Raw genomic sequence first — 12,178 nt, forward strand, 5'->3', positions numbered from 1 at the left:
CTTCAAATCCAGGGACATCCCTGTGTCCCTAAGAAATGTTGTTGAGCTCCATGCCTTTGAAGGCTAAGTGTTCCACAGTTGTTCTAGTGACGACACTGACGTGTCATCTTTGGTACTGGAACTGGGGGCTTGAACTCAGGACCAGGGCCCTGTCCTTTGAATTTTCTCACTCAAGGATGGAGCTCTAACACTTGAGTCACAGCTCTACTTCTGGCTTTTGGCTTGTGTATTGGAGATAAGAGTGACTTTCCTGTATTTGGAGAATTGAGTCACTAACACGAAAAGTACTCTTGGTGACCATTCTGGTGATGTCAGGTTGCATGGGTCACTGCCTGTGTCCTAAAAGCGCCATTCTAGAAACATGGTCTAAATCAGGAGCCTGGGCTGCTCTCGTGTCCGCCAAGGCAACCCTGCTCACACCCGGGTGCTGCACCCTTGTGTCTGGACGCCTCGCCGGGTGGAGAAGCTACCGTGGGGTCACAAACGCCTCCTCTGTGCCCCACGAAATGGCCGTATTCAGGGATACAGAGCCCAACTGTTTAGACGTATTAGTATTCAGATGATCTTGTGTTTTATTAATGCATGTAATGACATATAATAGAGCTGTTGTCTCCTGGCACATTTGCATTAAATTATACCAGCCACAGAAAATAAAGCACAGCCACAAAATCAGACTTGTGCGTTGTGGCTGCATCCTGTGAAAGCTGCAGCTTTGTACCAAGCTCAGGTTGCTCGAGCTCTGCTCCAGCCCCGGGCTGGGGTGTCGGCGGGCGGTCCCAAGCCGCCCCCCCACGCCCGTCCCTCACACCACCCCATCTCCTCGCTCATCCTGACTGCGGCCGGCTCTGTGTTCCTCCTTAACGCCTAAACGTGTTTGTGGTGCTGTGGAAGGAGCCAGGGCCTTGTGTGTGGTAGGCTAGCGCTCTATCTCTGCATCCCACACCCGGCCTCGGCACCCACAGGGCCTACCACGCGCCTGGCAGAACCCTGCAGCCCTGGGCGCCGCGGTTTGTCACACTTGGTCACTGATCAACTTGGTCACCGGCGTATATGGGTGAACGAGTCTGCTTTGGAAATGAGGCTGACGTTGGCTGTTCACCAGGGGCCTCGCGTGGGGCCGTGTCTCCACCCAGGAGATTCTGATGTTGCAGTTGTGTGGTGAATTGGATGCTGCCCCAGCCCCCACAGGGAGCTCCGGTGACATGCGTGACCTTGGGCCTCACCCACCCTGAGCGTGGCTGTCCTGACGTGGTCAGCTAGTCCTGGAGGTCCTGGAGGGCCAGGGGCAGTGGTGGGCACAGCCCGCAGCCCTCGCCTTCGCCCTGCACTGGAGGACATGGCACTTTCTTCCTTGTGCTTCTTACGGCGTGGCAACAGTGTGGCCCGTCCCCTCCAGCCCAGGCCGCCGTCTCAGCCTTCGGTGATGCTGACCCTGCCCGTGCCTCTGGCTGATCTGACGCCAGCGTTTGCCATCCGCCCAGTGCTCCCCACGACAGCACAGCCTGCGTGGAAAAACCACAGTTCCCCAACCCCATTCCGCCTCCAGGGTGGCCACACCTTTGGGTGTCACCTCCCGAGGGCCCCTCGACCTCTGCATGCTCTGTGTCCATGTCCCCGCTGCGTGTGGCATGTGGCAGGCAATCACACCCAGAGGCTGAGGGGGCGGTGAACTGATTCCCACCGTTCCAGAAATACCAAGTCCAGATGTCCGGAGAGGTGACCACACCGAGCCTTCCAGAAGTGACAGCACTCCTCCATGCCTGGCTGGGCCACCCGAGTGTCTGCCTCTCCTTCACAGGTCTGCCCCATGGATGGCGGCTCCTGTGCCCAGCCAGGCTCAGTCACGGGACGAGGCTGGCCCTGTTGCAATAAGAGCTCATCTTTGTTTGGTCACCTCTGCAAAGACTCTCCTTTCCAAATACAGACACTCTCCTAGGAAGAGAAGTAGGAGTAGACATGTCATTCCGTTCGTAACGCGTGTTTTCAGATGTGGTTTGCCACTGGAATGTAAGCTTCATGAGGAGAAGGGGCCTCGTCACCAGAACTCAGAGGGCAATGACTACTTACTGAGCACTCACTAAACAATGGACAGATGGGTGGACTGAGTGGATGGAAGGTGGATTTTGTTAATGGGTGGATGGATGGATGGATGGATGGATGATTTATTTATTTATTGCCATCTGTGAGACACACGCTGTAATCTGGTAAGGAGTTACAAGACGGCCGTAGCCAACCTGACATGCCCACTCCCATTGCAAACACCTTCACGGTCGCTGTCTTCAGGAGAGAGGCTGGATGGAAATGTCCTGAGCAAGCAGCTCTCCTACAAGAGAGCTTCCTTCCCAGGGGATCTGGGAGTAGAAGAATGTAAACACCCTGTTTCTTTAAAGCACAAACTGCAGAAAGACGTGGGAAGTCCCATTTTCTGCCAAGACCTTTAAAGACACATTTTGTCTGAGCCCCAGTGGTGGCTTTGGAGATAAGGAGGGGGGGTCCTTCAAGTGTCCATTGTGAGAGCAGGAAGGGCCTGTGACAGCAGGGGACCCATCTGGGGGCCCCACAGGAGACCCGGGCGTGACCCTATACTTTCTGGGGAGACCCGGGCGTGACCCTATACTTTCTGGGAAACAGGGCTGTTGGGTGGGCTCGGTGCAGGCATCCGGGGGTCCACAGGGCTGCAGGCCTGCACTTGCCCTGTGGGCTTCAGAGGAGCCAGCTAATTCAGGGAAGAAAGTGGCTTTGTCCTGCGGGGCGGCACAGGCCCTATTCACATCTTCTTGTTGTTGCAGGCGAGGCAGATGGGACTGGAAACAATGGGTTCTCCTCGGAGGACGCGGCGACAGACTCCAAGAGCACAGCGGACCTGAAGAATGCCTGGCGGGCTGCCCAGCCAGCCAGCCCGGGGAGCCGCCCCCACTTGATCCGCCTCTTCTCCCGAGATGCCCCGGGGAGGGAGGACAACACCTTCAAAGACAGGCCCTCCGAGTCCGACGAGCTCCACACCATCCAGGAAGACCACACCGCAGCTTCTGAAGACCCGGGCGCCATGGCATCGCAGAAGAGACCCTCCCAGAGGCACGGATCCAAGTACCTGGCCTCGGCCAGTGCCATGGACCACGCCAGGCCCAGCTTCCTCCCGAGACACAGAGACACGGGCATCCTGGACTCCATCGGGCGCTTCTTCAGTGGTGACCGAGGGGCGCCCAAGCGGGGCTCCGGCAAGGTGAGCGCGGCCGAGTAGAGGCGCGGCGGGCGGCAGTGAGGAAGCCGGGTTGGCAGGAGGGCCAGGCAGCCGGAGGCCCAAGGTGTGCTTGCTGTCCAGGGCGCCGGTCCTGCTGGAGCCTCCTCCAGGGCTGTCGCTGCCGCGGCTCGCTTTGCCTGCTTTCTCCTCCTCACAGGAGACGGACACAAGGGTCCTTGGCCCCCTGCATCTCTCAGGCCCCAGGCCTGGCCGTTAGGCTACTGCATTTCCAGCTCTCTGTGCCCCGTGCCTGGGACATGACAGATTCTGCCTCTGCAGTCCCGTGCGGGGCTCCGGCGTTGGCCTCCTCCGGTCATCTTCGTGTGGTCAGGGCTGGCCGGGTCAGGCTGCGGGCCACAGTGACTCCACTGAGGGCACGAGGGCCCCTGGGGACACGCTCCTTCATGGAAATTTGCCTTGAGAAAACGTGATTCTGTGTTGTTGTTGTTCCAGTGTTTCCGGGGACGGGTGGAGGGGATGAATGGCTGTCTTTGAATCAAGACTGTGTGTAATTCCACTGATGTCAATGTAGAATCTTGCAAGCATCAATGTTGAAAAGCAAACGTACTGCGGGTGACGGCGTGTGGGAAGGAACAGCCCTTGCAGGGGTTTCCGGGCCCTGTGTGAGCTTTACGTGGTCGGATGGCTCTGTGGTTTTGGAAGGACAAAGGTGATTCTTAACTAGCTGGTGGAGACTGGGTGTGCCCACAAACCTGTGGGGCCTGCTCAGCACGCTGTGCTCCCCTGGGGCCTCCAGGCCTCGGGGACGATGGGGTGCCCCCCGCCTCTCCCAGCCACCCTGGGAGCTCGGGAACTCACTGTCGTCCACGCCTGTTCTATGCCAGGCGTGGAGGCCATCCTGAGCCTCTCACCGTGCCCGGGGCTGCGGACGTCTGGGCACAGAGATGTGTGCTGGGGGGGGGGGCTGGGCGCCTGGGGGCTTCGTGAGCTGGGTGGCTCCTCATTCACCATGCTTCTCGGCAGTATCCTGTGCCCTGAAACATCAGTTCTCTGATTCCCAAAGCCAGTTTTCATGAGGGCCGCTCTCCAGGCACAGCTGTGAATCCCTGGGTGATGGGGTTCAGGCTCTCTCGTGAGGCCAGGCTGTTAGCTGAGCCTCTGTCATGAGGCAGCCTTGCTGGGCTTCAGGGCCGGGTCCCACCCAACCCTCTGGGAAGTGGTGGGCACGGCCAGGCCAGAGGGTTAAGGTGAGTGAGGTAAAAAGCACAGTGGGAATCGACACCATCATGGCCGTCTCCGGGGTGCCAAGTGCTAGGTGCTGCCCCTCCTCCTAGTCCTCCTCCTCCTCTTCCTCCTCTACAACTCCTCCTCCTCCTCCTAGTCCTCCTCCTCCTCCTCCTCCCTACAACTCCTCCTCCTCCTCCAGCTCCTCTTCCTTCGCCTCCTCTACAGCTCCTCTTCCTCCTCCACCGCAACTCCTCTTCCTCCTCTGAAAATCCTCCTCCTCCTCTGCAAATCCTCCTCCTCCTCTACAACTCCTCCTCCTCCTCCTCCTCTTCCTAGTCCTCCTCCTCCTCTACAACTCCTCTTCCTCCTCCTCCTAGTCCTCCTCCTCCTCCTCTACAACTCCTCCTCCTCCTCCAGCTCCTCTTCCTTCTCCTCGTCTACAACTCCTCCTCCTCCTCCACCGCAACTCCTCTTCCTCCTCTGCAAATCCTCCTCCTCCTCCTCCTCTACAACTCCTCTTCCTCCTCCTAGTCCTCCTCCTCCTCCTCTACAACTCCTCTTCCTCCTCCTAGCCCTCCTCTTCCTTCTTCTCTACAACTCCTCCTCTTCCTCCAGCTCCTCTTCCTTCTCCTCCTCTACAACTCCTCCTCCTTCTCTACAGCAACTCCTCTTCCTCCTCTACAAATCCTCCTCCTCTACAACTCTTCCTCCTCCTCCTAGTCCTCCTCCTCTACACCTCCTCCTTCTCCTCCAGCTCCTCTTCCTTCTCCTCCTCTACAACTCCTCCTCCACCGCAAGTCCTCTTCCTCCTCTGCAAATCCTCCTCCTCCTCTACAACTCCTCCTCCAGCTCCTCCTGTTGAAATCACTTCTGTCCTCCAGATTCACAGAGGAGGACCCAGGCTCAGAAGTGGGCACACTCTTAGCACATAGTAGTCCTCAATTAGCAAAGGTCTTGGAACAAAGTAACCATAGGTTTTTTAAACACTGAAATAATTTTTAAATATTTGGATTTTTAACAAAAAGAATTTAAGATACTCTTTTTGACTATCAAACATTTCAAATATGGAAAGATTTTACATGAGTCGGGCTCTGGTGGCTCAAGCCTGTGAGGCTGAGGTCTGAGGATCACAGTTTCAAGCCAGTCTGGAGAGCAAAATTCTGCGAGACTTATCTCTAATAAACTACTTACTTAGAAAAACTTGGATAAGGTGCTCTGGCTCATGGCCAAGTGCTAGCCTTGAGCCGAGGCCCTGAGTTTAAGCTCCAGGACTGACAAATAGAAATATTTTAAATGAAATAAATAAACCAGTAAATACCCTTAGCATTTGCACATGAAACCATGAAGGAGCTGGCTGCACTGGCAGGTAGTGCCTTCTGCAGGTGTGGCCAGCGGCAGGCCTGCTTCCTGTGTGCAGGCAGAACACATCACACGCTGAGCAGCAGCACACCCGCAGGCGCCCTGACGTCTGGTTTCTGTGCACAGGGGCTCCTGGAGAGTCACTTCTCAGGTGGCCCTGGGGGTCCTTATTTTATGCTCCTGTTCTAGTCTTTGGAAGGGTCTAGGAAGCTCACCATGAAGGCAGCCCCTGGCCAAGCTTGCGGACAAAGCTCGCCGTACCGTGGCCCTTTCTGAAATGCTTGTCCCAGGCACAAGCAGGACACGGGAATTCAGCTGCTGAGTGGGATTTTATGGCAGAATGCAGCAAGGGACTGAAACACACACTCTCTCTCTCTCTCTCTCTCTCTCTCTCTCTCTCTCTCTCTCTCTCTCTCTCTCACACACACACACACACACACACACACACACACACACACACTCACAAGGCCCCAGGGATGGGCTGTGGCCCCAAGCCCTCCCTCCCTCCCAGGCACACGCTGACCCTGCTGCCCTCTGACGCCCCCTGGAGGACGCACGGACAACACCAGCCTCTGTGTGCCTGCACTGGCAGGTGACCTTCAAGGCGAGCACAAAGAGCATTCCTTGAGAAGGCACATTCTCTGGAGAGCCGTAAATGGAGCGTACATTGACAGAGCCCACTCTGCCTGGTGGCTGTGAAGGGGCTATTTCCCCTTCCTTGGATTAGTTGGTTTTGGGGCGGGGGGCGGGGGGAGTCCACCTTCGGGGCAAAGACTGGAACCACACACATGGACCCTTGTGGGGCTGTCCTCGGCAGGCCCAGGCCTCCAGGGCCAGAGCTTTGAACTTAGGCTCTTACCTAGAGGAAATGCAGCCTGACAAGTCAACTAAGCTGAGCACTGCGAGACACCCGCATTCACGCTTGTGGGTCAGTACCCACACCTGGGCACCTTTTCCTCCCCTGCCCTCCACGGGGTGTAAAGCAGGGCTGCGTGCTGGCGTCTTCACCAGTTTTCCCTGCCTGCTGTCCCGTAGGGACTCATTTACAACCGGCATCTCTTCAGCTAGCACTCTCATCACCTCTGGTTCTACAGCGTAGGACATGGTGCACCTGTCATAAGTGATCTGACTAATCAACCACGTGTTTACTTCTGCATTTTAATTTCTTCATTGTTAACATGCTATCCTAATTGGTAGTTGTGTTCCTTCGGATTGTCACCCTCAGAGGTGACATAAAGGACATGGTGGATACCTGTGTGGCACCAGCAGTGTTTTCCAGTGCAAGAGGAGCTGTGTCCCTTGCCTGGACCCACAGTGCACCCCCCGCAGGGGACCGAGACACAGGCAAAGCCAGATGAGACCTCGTGGTGAGCTGAAGGCCGTGGCCCAGCCGCTCCCGGTCATGTGACAGCCCCTGGGGAGATGCCAGTCCCTGAGTGGACGTGCACCTGTGCCCGAGCCAGGACTTGGGGATTTCTCGTAGGAATGCCCTTGGGAAGGTCGATGCCCTGATTGGTCTCTCACCCTGTCCTTCTGTGGCCACCGTGGCCACAGCCAGCCTTCCTGGCTTGCGGGGATCACGCAGGCTGGAGTGTGGTGTGAGGGGTGGTTTTCTGCCTCCCCTGTGTAAGGGATGCATTTGTAAGCTCAGTGTGCCTTTAATGGCGACTGCCGCTGTACATTCCCGCTGGACGTGTGGATTTATTAAACGGCTGACCAGAACGAGGGTGGTGTACTAATTCCATGTGAACATTATAAGTTTCTTCCCGGTGCCCAACCAACGAATGGCCCTGTGCCATGGGGATTCCGCAGCCACGTTCAATGTCGGCAGGTAAGTCCGGGCGCCTGGCAGCTGCAGGCTCTGCCCACGCAGGCCCCGGGCGCCCAGGCCTATTTTCTCCATGGGGACTCCAGGCCTCGCCATGGCACGGACAGTGTGCTGCCCGGGCTGTGCGCTGCTGTGAGCGGTGTGGTCTCTAAGTGGGAGAGGAGAACCGAGCAGAGCAGGCCTGCGGGATCCAGCCAGGGCACTGCCGGGCCGCCCTCTGGGCCCGGGCCAGGCTGTGTTCGGAGGGTGGCTGGGAATGGGCCGTCTCCTGCCGAGGTCCCCAGGGTATGAGGAGGACGAGCAGAGAAACCGGATGCACCTGGACACAGGCTGCAGTGACACGGGGTGGCAGCGTGCAGCAGCACGGTTCCCACCACGCGGTGGGAAGGAGCCCAGACTTCTCCAACTCCCACGTCATGTGTTACGCTAGAGCTCTGCCGTGCCACCTCCCTGCTGTGGAACAGGGACCCAGGGAAGGCCGCTGGGCCGCCCCCAGTCAGCTCACCCCGTGAGACGCCACTCGGGTGCCTGCCCCGGCCACGCAGCCTGGCTGAGGGGCAGTGCCTCCCATGGGCCCAAGTCCACCAGCGGCACCTGGAGAGGCTCTGCCTGAGCGCAGGAGGCGAGGCCACGTCCTGGACGTCCATCCTCTCAGGCAGGTCGGCCAGGGCACCAGCGGTCTGGGCGCAGCCACACACACACCCCACCCCCTGCCGAGCGGCCATCCCGCCGCCAGGCTCCGGGCACGGCCCTCCCGCCTTGCGCGTGCGGCTTGCGCTCTTGCTGTTGGAGATGCCTGGTGTCAGGAGTTCAGGTCAGCAGCAGTTCTTTCCAATCCAGACACAGCGCCTCCCGGGGAGTGGGGAGACTCCTCGGGAGATGCCCGCCCGGTGTGCGGTCTCCGTGCTAACACTGCCACGCTGCCCGCGTAACCCATCCATCCCCAGCCACCTAACCAGACTGCATCCCATCCGTAACCGAACCAGGCAGCTCCTGAGGTTCTATCCCTGCTACTAAAGTAAGTTCTTCCCTCCCTCCCTCCCTCTTCCTCCCGATCCCTCCCTCCTTCCTCCCCTCCCTCTGTCAGAAAACACTGGCTTCCTGCAAGCCGTCCACCCTTGATTCACTCGTGCGGCAGATGTGCGCGTCATACTGAGGGAACCAGGAGATCTGAGTGGGCGAACGCGGCCGCAGCTCCTGCTGACGAGCGCTGGGTTTTCTAGAGGCCGACTTCTTCGGGTTCTGAGGGAAGAGTGTCAGGAAGGACCCTGGGGAATGGACGGCCGTCACTTCCACCCCACCTACCCAGTGCAGGCCTCCGCAGCTTGACACCCACGAAAGAAGTCTTCCTCACCCCCGGGGGCCCGGGCTGGAGGACCTGCCTCTCCCCTCTCCACTCAGGATCCCCCTCCTCCTCCTCCTCCTCCTCCTCCTCCTCTTCTCCACTCAGGATCCCCCTACTCCTCCTCTCCACTCAGGATCCTCCCCCTCCTCCTTCTCTCCACTCAGGATCCTCCCCCTCCTCCTCCTCTACACTCAGGATCCTCCCCCTCCTCCTCCTCTCCACTCAGGATCCCTCTCCTCCTCCTCCTCTCCACTCAGGATCCCTCTCCTCCTCCTCCTCTCCACTCAGGATCCCTCTCCTCCTCCTCCTCCTCCTCCTCTCCACTCAGGATCCTCCCCCTCCTCCTCCTCCTCCTCTACACTCAGGATCCTCCCCCTCCTCCTCCTCTCCACTCAGGATCCTCCCCCTCCTCCTCCTCTCCACTCAGGACCCCCGGCTGCTTTGCTCAGCGGCAGCAGCAGAGGGTTTCTCGCCTCTGTCTTTCCTCCTGTTCTTTTTGGCCTGCCTTCTCTCTGGATAACCTCCCGTCCACCCTTCACCCACCCCTCCTCCTGTCATCCACCCACCCATCTGTCCTCCTTCTGGATGTCCTCTCCCGCCTCTGCCCCGAGCCCTCCCCCTCCTGCTCATGCCATCCACCCAGGGTGCCACACTCCAGCTGGAGTCTGGAGCTGGTGGGGTCTGGGCAGGCCCGCGCTGGACTCACCCCGCCGCTCTGTGTCCTCGGCAGGTACCCTGGCTAAAGCAGAGCCGGAGCCCCCTGCCCGCTCATGCCCGCAGCCAGGCTGGGCTGTGCAACATGTACAAGGTAAGACGCGCGCCCGCCCGCCGCCTCCCGAGCGCAGGGCAGGCCCGCTCCTGGGCGCGGGCTCCCGCGGGTCTGCTTTCCCAAGGGGAGCCGTCCAGGGTCCACGGCCAGCTCAGGCTTTGGGGCCAGGGCACAAGGCTCCTGACTGTGCCATGCCAGCAGTGCCACTGCCTCCCGCTCCCTCCCGGGAGACGCTGCTCTGTGGCAGTGAAGGCTGAGCCCAGTGGGCTCCAGGGGGCAGAGCAGGTCTGAGGCCCCTGGGCCAGCGGCCGAAAGCCTGCACACGTGGCTTCTGGATCTAGTGCCACGCAAGGTGAGACGGAGGCCGGGCAGGGCCCAGGACGGTCGTGATAGCCTGTGAGGGGCCTCGCAGCCGGGGGCGGCCGTGTCCGGGGCCCGCTCCCACGTGGGCACGCCGGAGCAGGGTGTGTCATGGCGTTAGCTCCCCTCGGGGCCGCCTGGCACAGACACCAGTCCTCGTGGGGACTGAGGGCGTCTGTCCCCAGCTGTGTTTTCCATGAACCCCTGGAGCTGTCCATGGCGGCCTGGCTTCTCGGTACTGGAAGTGGGGCAGAAGCTGCCTCCAGGCGGGCACCGAGCTGTGCCAGGCCAGGCCTGTGTGCGAAGCTGGTGAGAAGGGGTTCAGTTACCGAGCATCTGTGTGTATACGTGTGTACACACACATGCACGTGTGTGTGTGTGTGTGTGTGTGTGTCGCTGCACGTTTGTGCATGCCCGCCCTCCCGAACTCCGGGCTCCCACTGGCACACTTGTCCTCAGGAGGCCAGAGTGTGGGGGAGCAGAATCACAGGTGGAAGGGCGCTGGGAACCTCAGCCAGGAAGGCAGCGGGGAAGCAGCCCCAGCACCATGCTGACTCAGTGAGCAGGACTGGCTTGCTGGCACCTGTTTCCGTGTGGACAGCCCGAAGCAGACGTGGCTGGCAGGCAGGCCGAGCACGCGGCCCCTCAGCAGCCACAAGGAATCTGGATGAAAGAAAAGGGCAGGGCGGTCTCTGGCCCTTCAGTGTGATCTGTTTTGTGGCCATCAAATAGAAAGAATAGAGGAAGACTAGTGGGTTTTATAAAGAAATCATTTCCTATTCTGTCTCATCCTGCGTTCTTGTTGGGGTGTGTGTGTGTGTGTGTGTGTGTGTGTGTGTGTGTGTGTGTGTGTGTGTGTGAGGTGTTTTGTTAAAATCAGAGCAGATCTGAAATGTAACAACCAAACAGACTGTACAGGTGTGCAGAGACACACACGCTGGGCCTCCGGCCTCCGGCCTCGCCTCGGGCCCTGCCCTTCTAGGGTGCACGGAGAGTGGACATTTCCTCCTCCGCCTCAGGACCACGGGCTCCTGGCGCCCCCGTGTGGCCGTTCAGCTGTAACTAAGGGGCAGTCTGGGGTGGGGTGGGGAGAACAGTTACCTAGCACCATAGAGGGGCTCCCTAGGGCTCCCTCCCAGTCCTGAAAACAAGAACAAGAAAAGGGACAAGCATCCCAGTGTGGGGTAGGTTGGTTCCCACAGTGCTATCAACTAGATGGGCTCGGGGCTAGCCCTGAGGGTCCCCCCTGAAGAGGGCCTGGCGGGCCTCCCCCCGAGATCCCCCCTGAAGAGGGCCTGGCGGGCCTCCCCGAACCCACATGGGAAGGCAGCCTTTGAATGACGCCGGCCCTGGACTTCTGGTGTCTACCAGACTGGTCAGCAACTGGCTTTCCAGTTCAGGGCAGCACATGAAACCCCTGCTCGTCCTCGCTACTGACACCCAGCAGATTCTGGCAGCAGCTGCCGGTCTCTCGTGGATAAACCGCTGTTTATTTCACCACGCAGAATGAAGTCGGCCTACAACCTTCAGAAATGAATTAATCAGGCTGGCCGGCAGCCGGGACCCTGCTCCAGCTGCCCTGACCCTCCCTTCCCTGCTGCTCTTCTTTCTGTCAGCCCGGCACCCTCCCCCCCCACACTCCCTCCCACTCCTACCCCCCCTCCCCACTTCCTCTGGAGACTCACCCTATTTGCAGTAAGGCAAGAGCCTGGCAGGGAGCCAGCCTCTCCTTGGGGACCATGGAGAGCCCCACATGCTAGTCCAGAGACCCCTGCCAGTCCCACCCCAGCAGGCCCTCTGGAAACAGCGGGGAAGTGAGCACACTACTTCCCTTTCCACACCCCCAAGCCGCCCCTCCCAGGCCCGTCTGTAAGGGCGGCTCAAGGGCGCTGTGTGGCCTTGGAGGGAGCAGCGGAAGTCCTGCCACACGGGGCACTCGCTCTGCCGCCCTGGGCCCAGGCGGCCTCCTTGCTGTGCACACAGAAGAGCCGTGGCTGTGGCGTCTGTGTCCGCCGTCCGCTGGCTCAGGGCCAGGAGCTCCAGAGATGGAAATCTAGCTGTAGGTGAGACACCACACAGAACTGGTGA

General features: G+C 59.5%; 1 protein-coding gene across 2 annotated transcripts in view; it reads left to right on the forward strand.

The window, feature by feature from the left end:
* The window catches only part of Mbp (myelin basic protein), a 59,907-nt gene that overhangs the window by 35,854 nt on the left and 11,875 nt on the right, over window positions 1-12,178 (forward strand). The window contains exons 4-5 of one of the 2 annotated variants that reach the window (XM_090352950.1): window positions 2,790-3,223; window positions 9,692-9,769. In XM_090352950.1, coding sequence (XP_090209076.1) covers window positions 2,790-3,223; window positions 9,692-9,769 — 512 coding nt within the window. The remainder of the gene's footprint in view (window positions 1-2,789; window positions 3,224-9,691; window positions 9,770-12,178) is intronic. The other variant, XM_090352951.1, reaches the window with a different exon arrangement.

Source organism: Megascapheus bottae, chromosome 19, assembly GCF_031878675.1.
Source record: "Megascapheus bottae isolate mThoBot1 chromosome 19, mThoBot2.hap1, whole genome shotgun sequence".
In the NCBI taxonomy this organism is placed as follows: domain Eukaryota; kingdom Metazoa; phylum Chordata; class Mammalia; order Rodentia; family Geomyidae; genus Megascapheus; species Megascapheus bottae.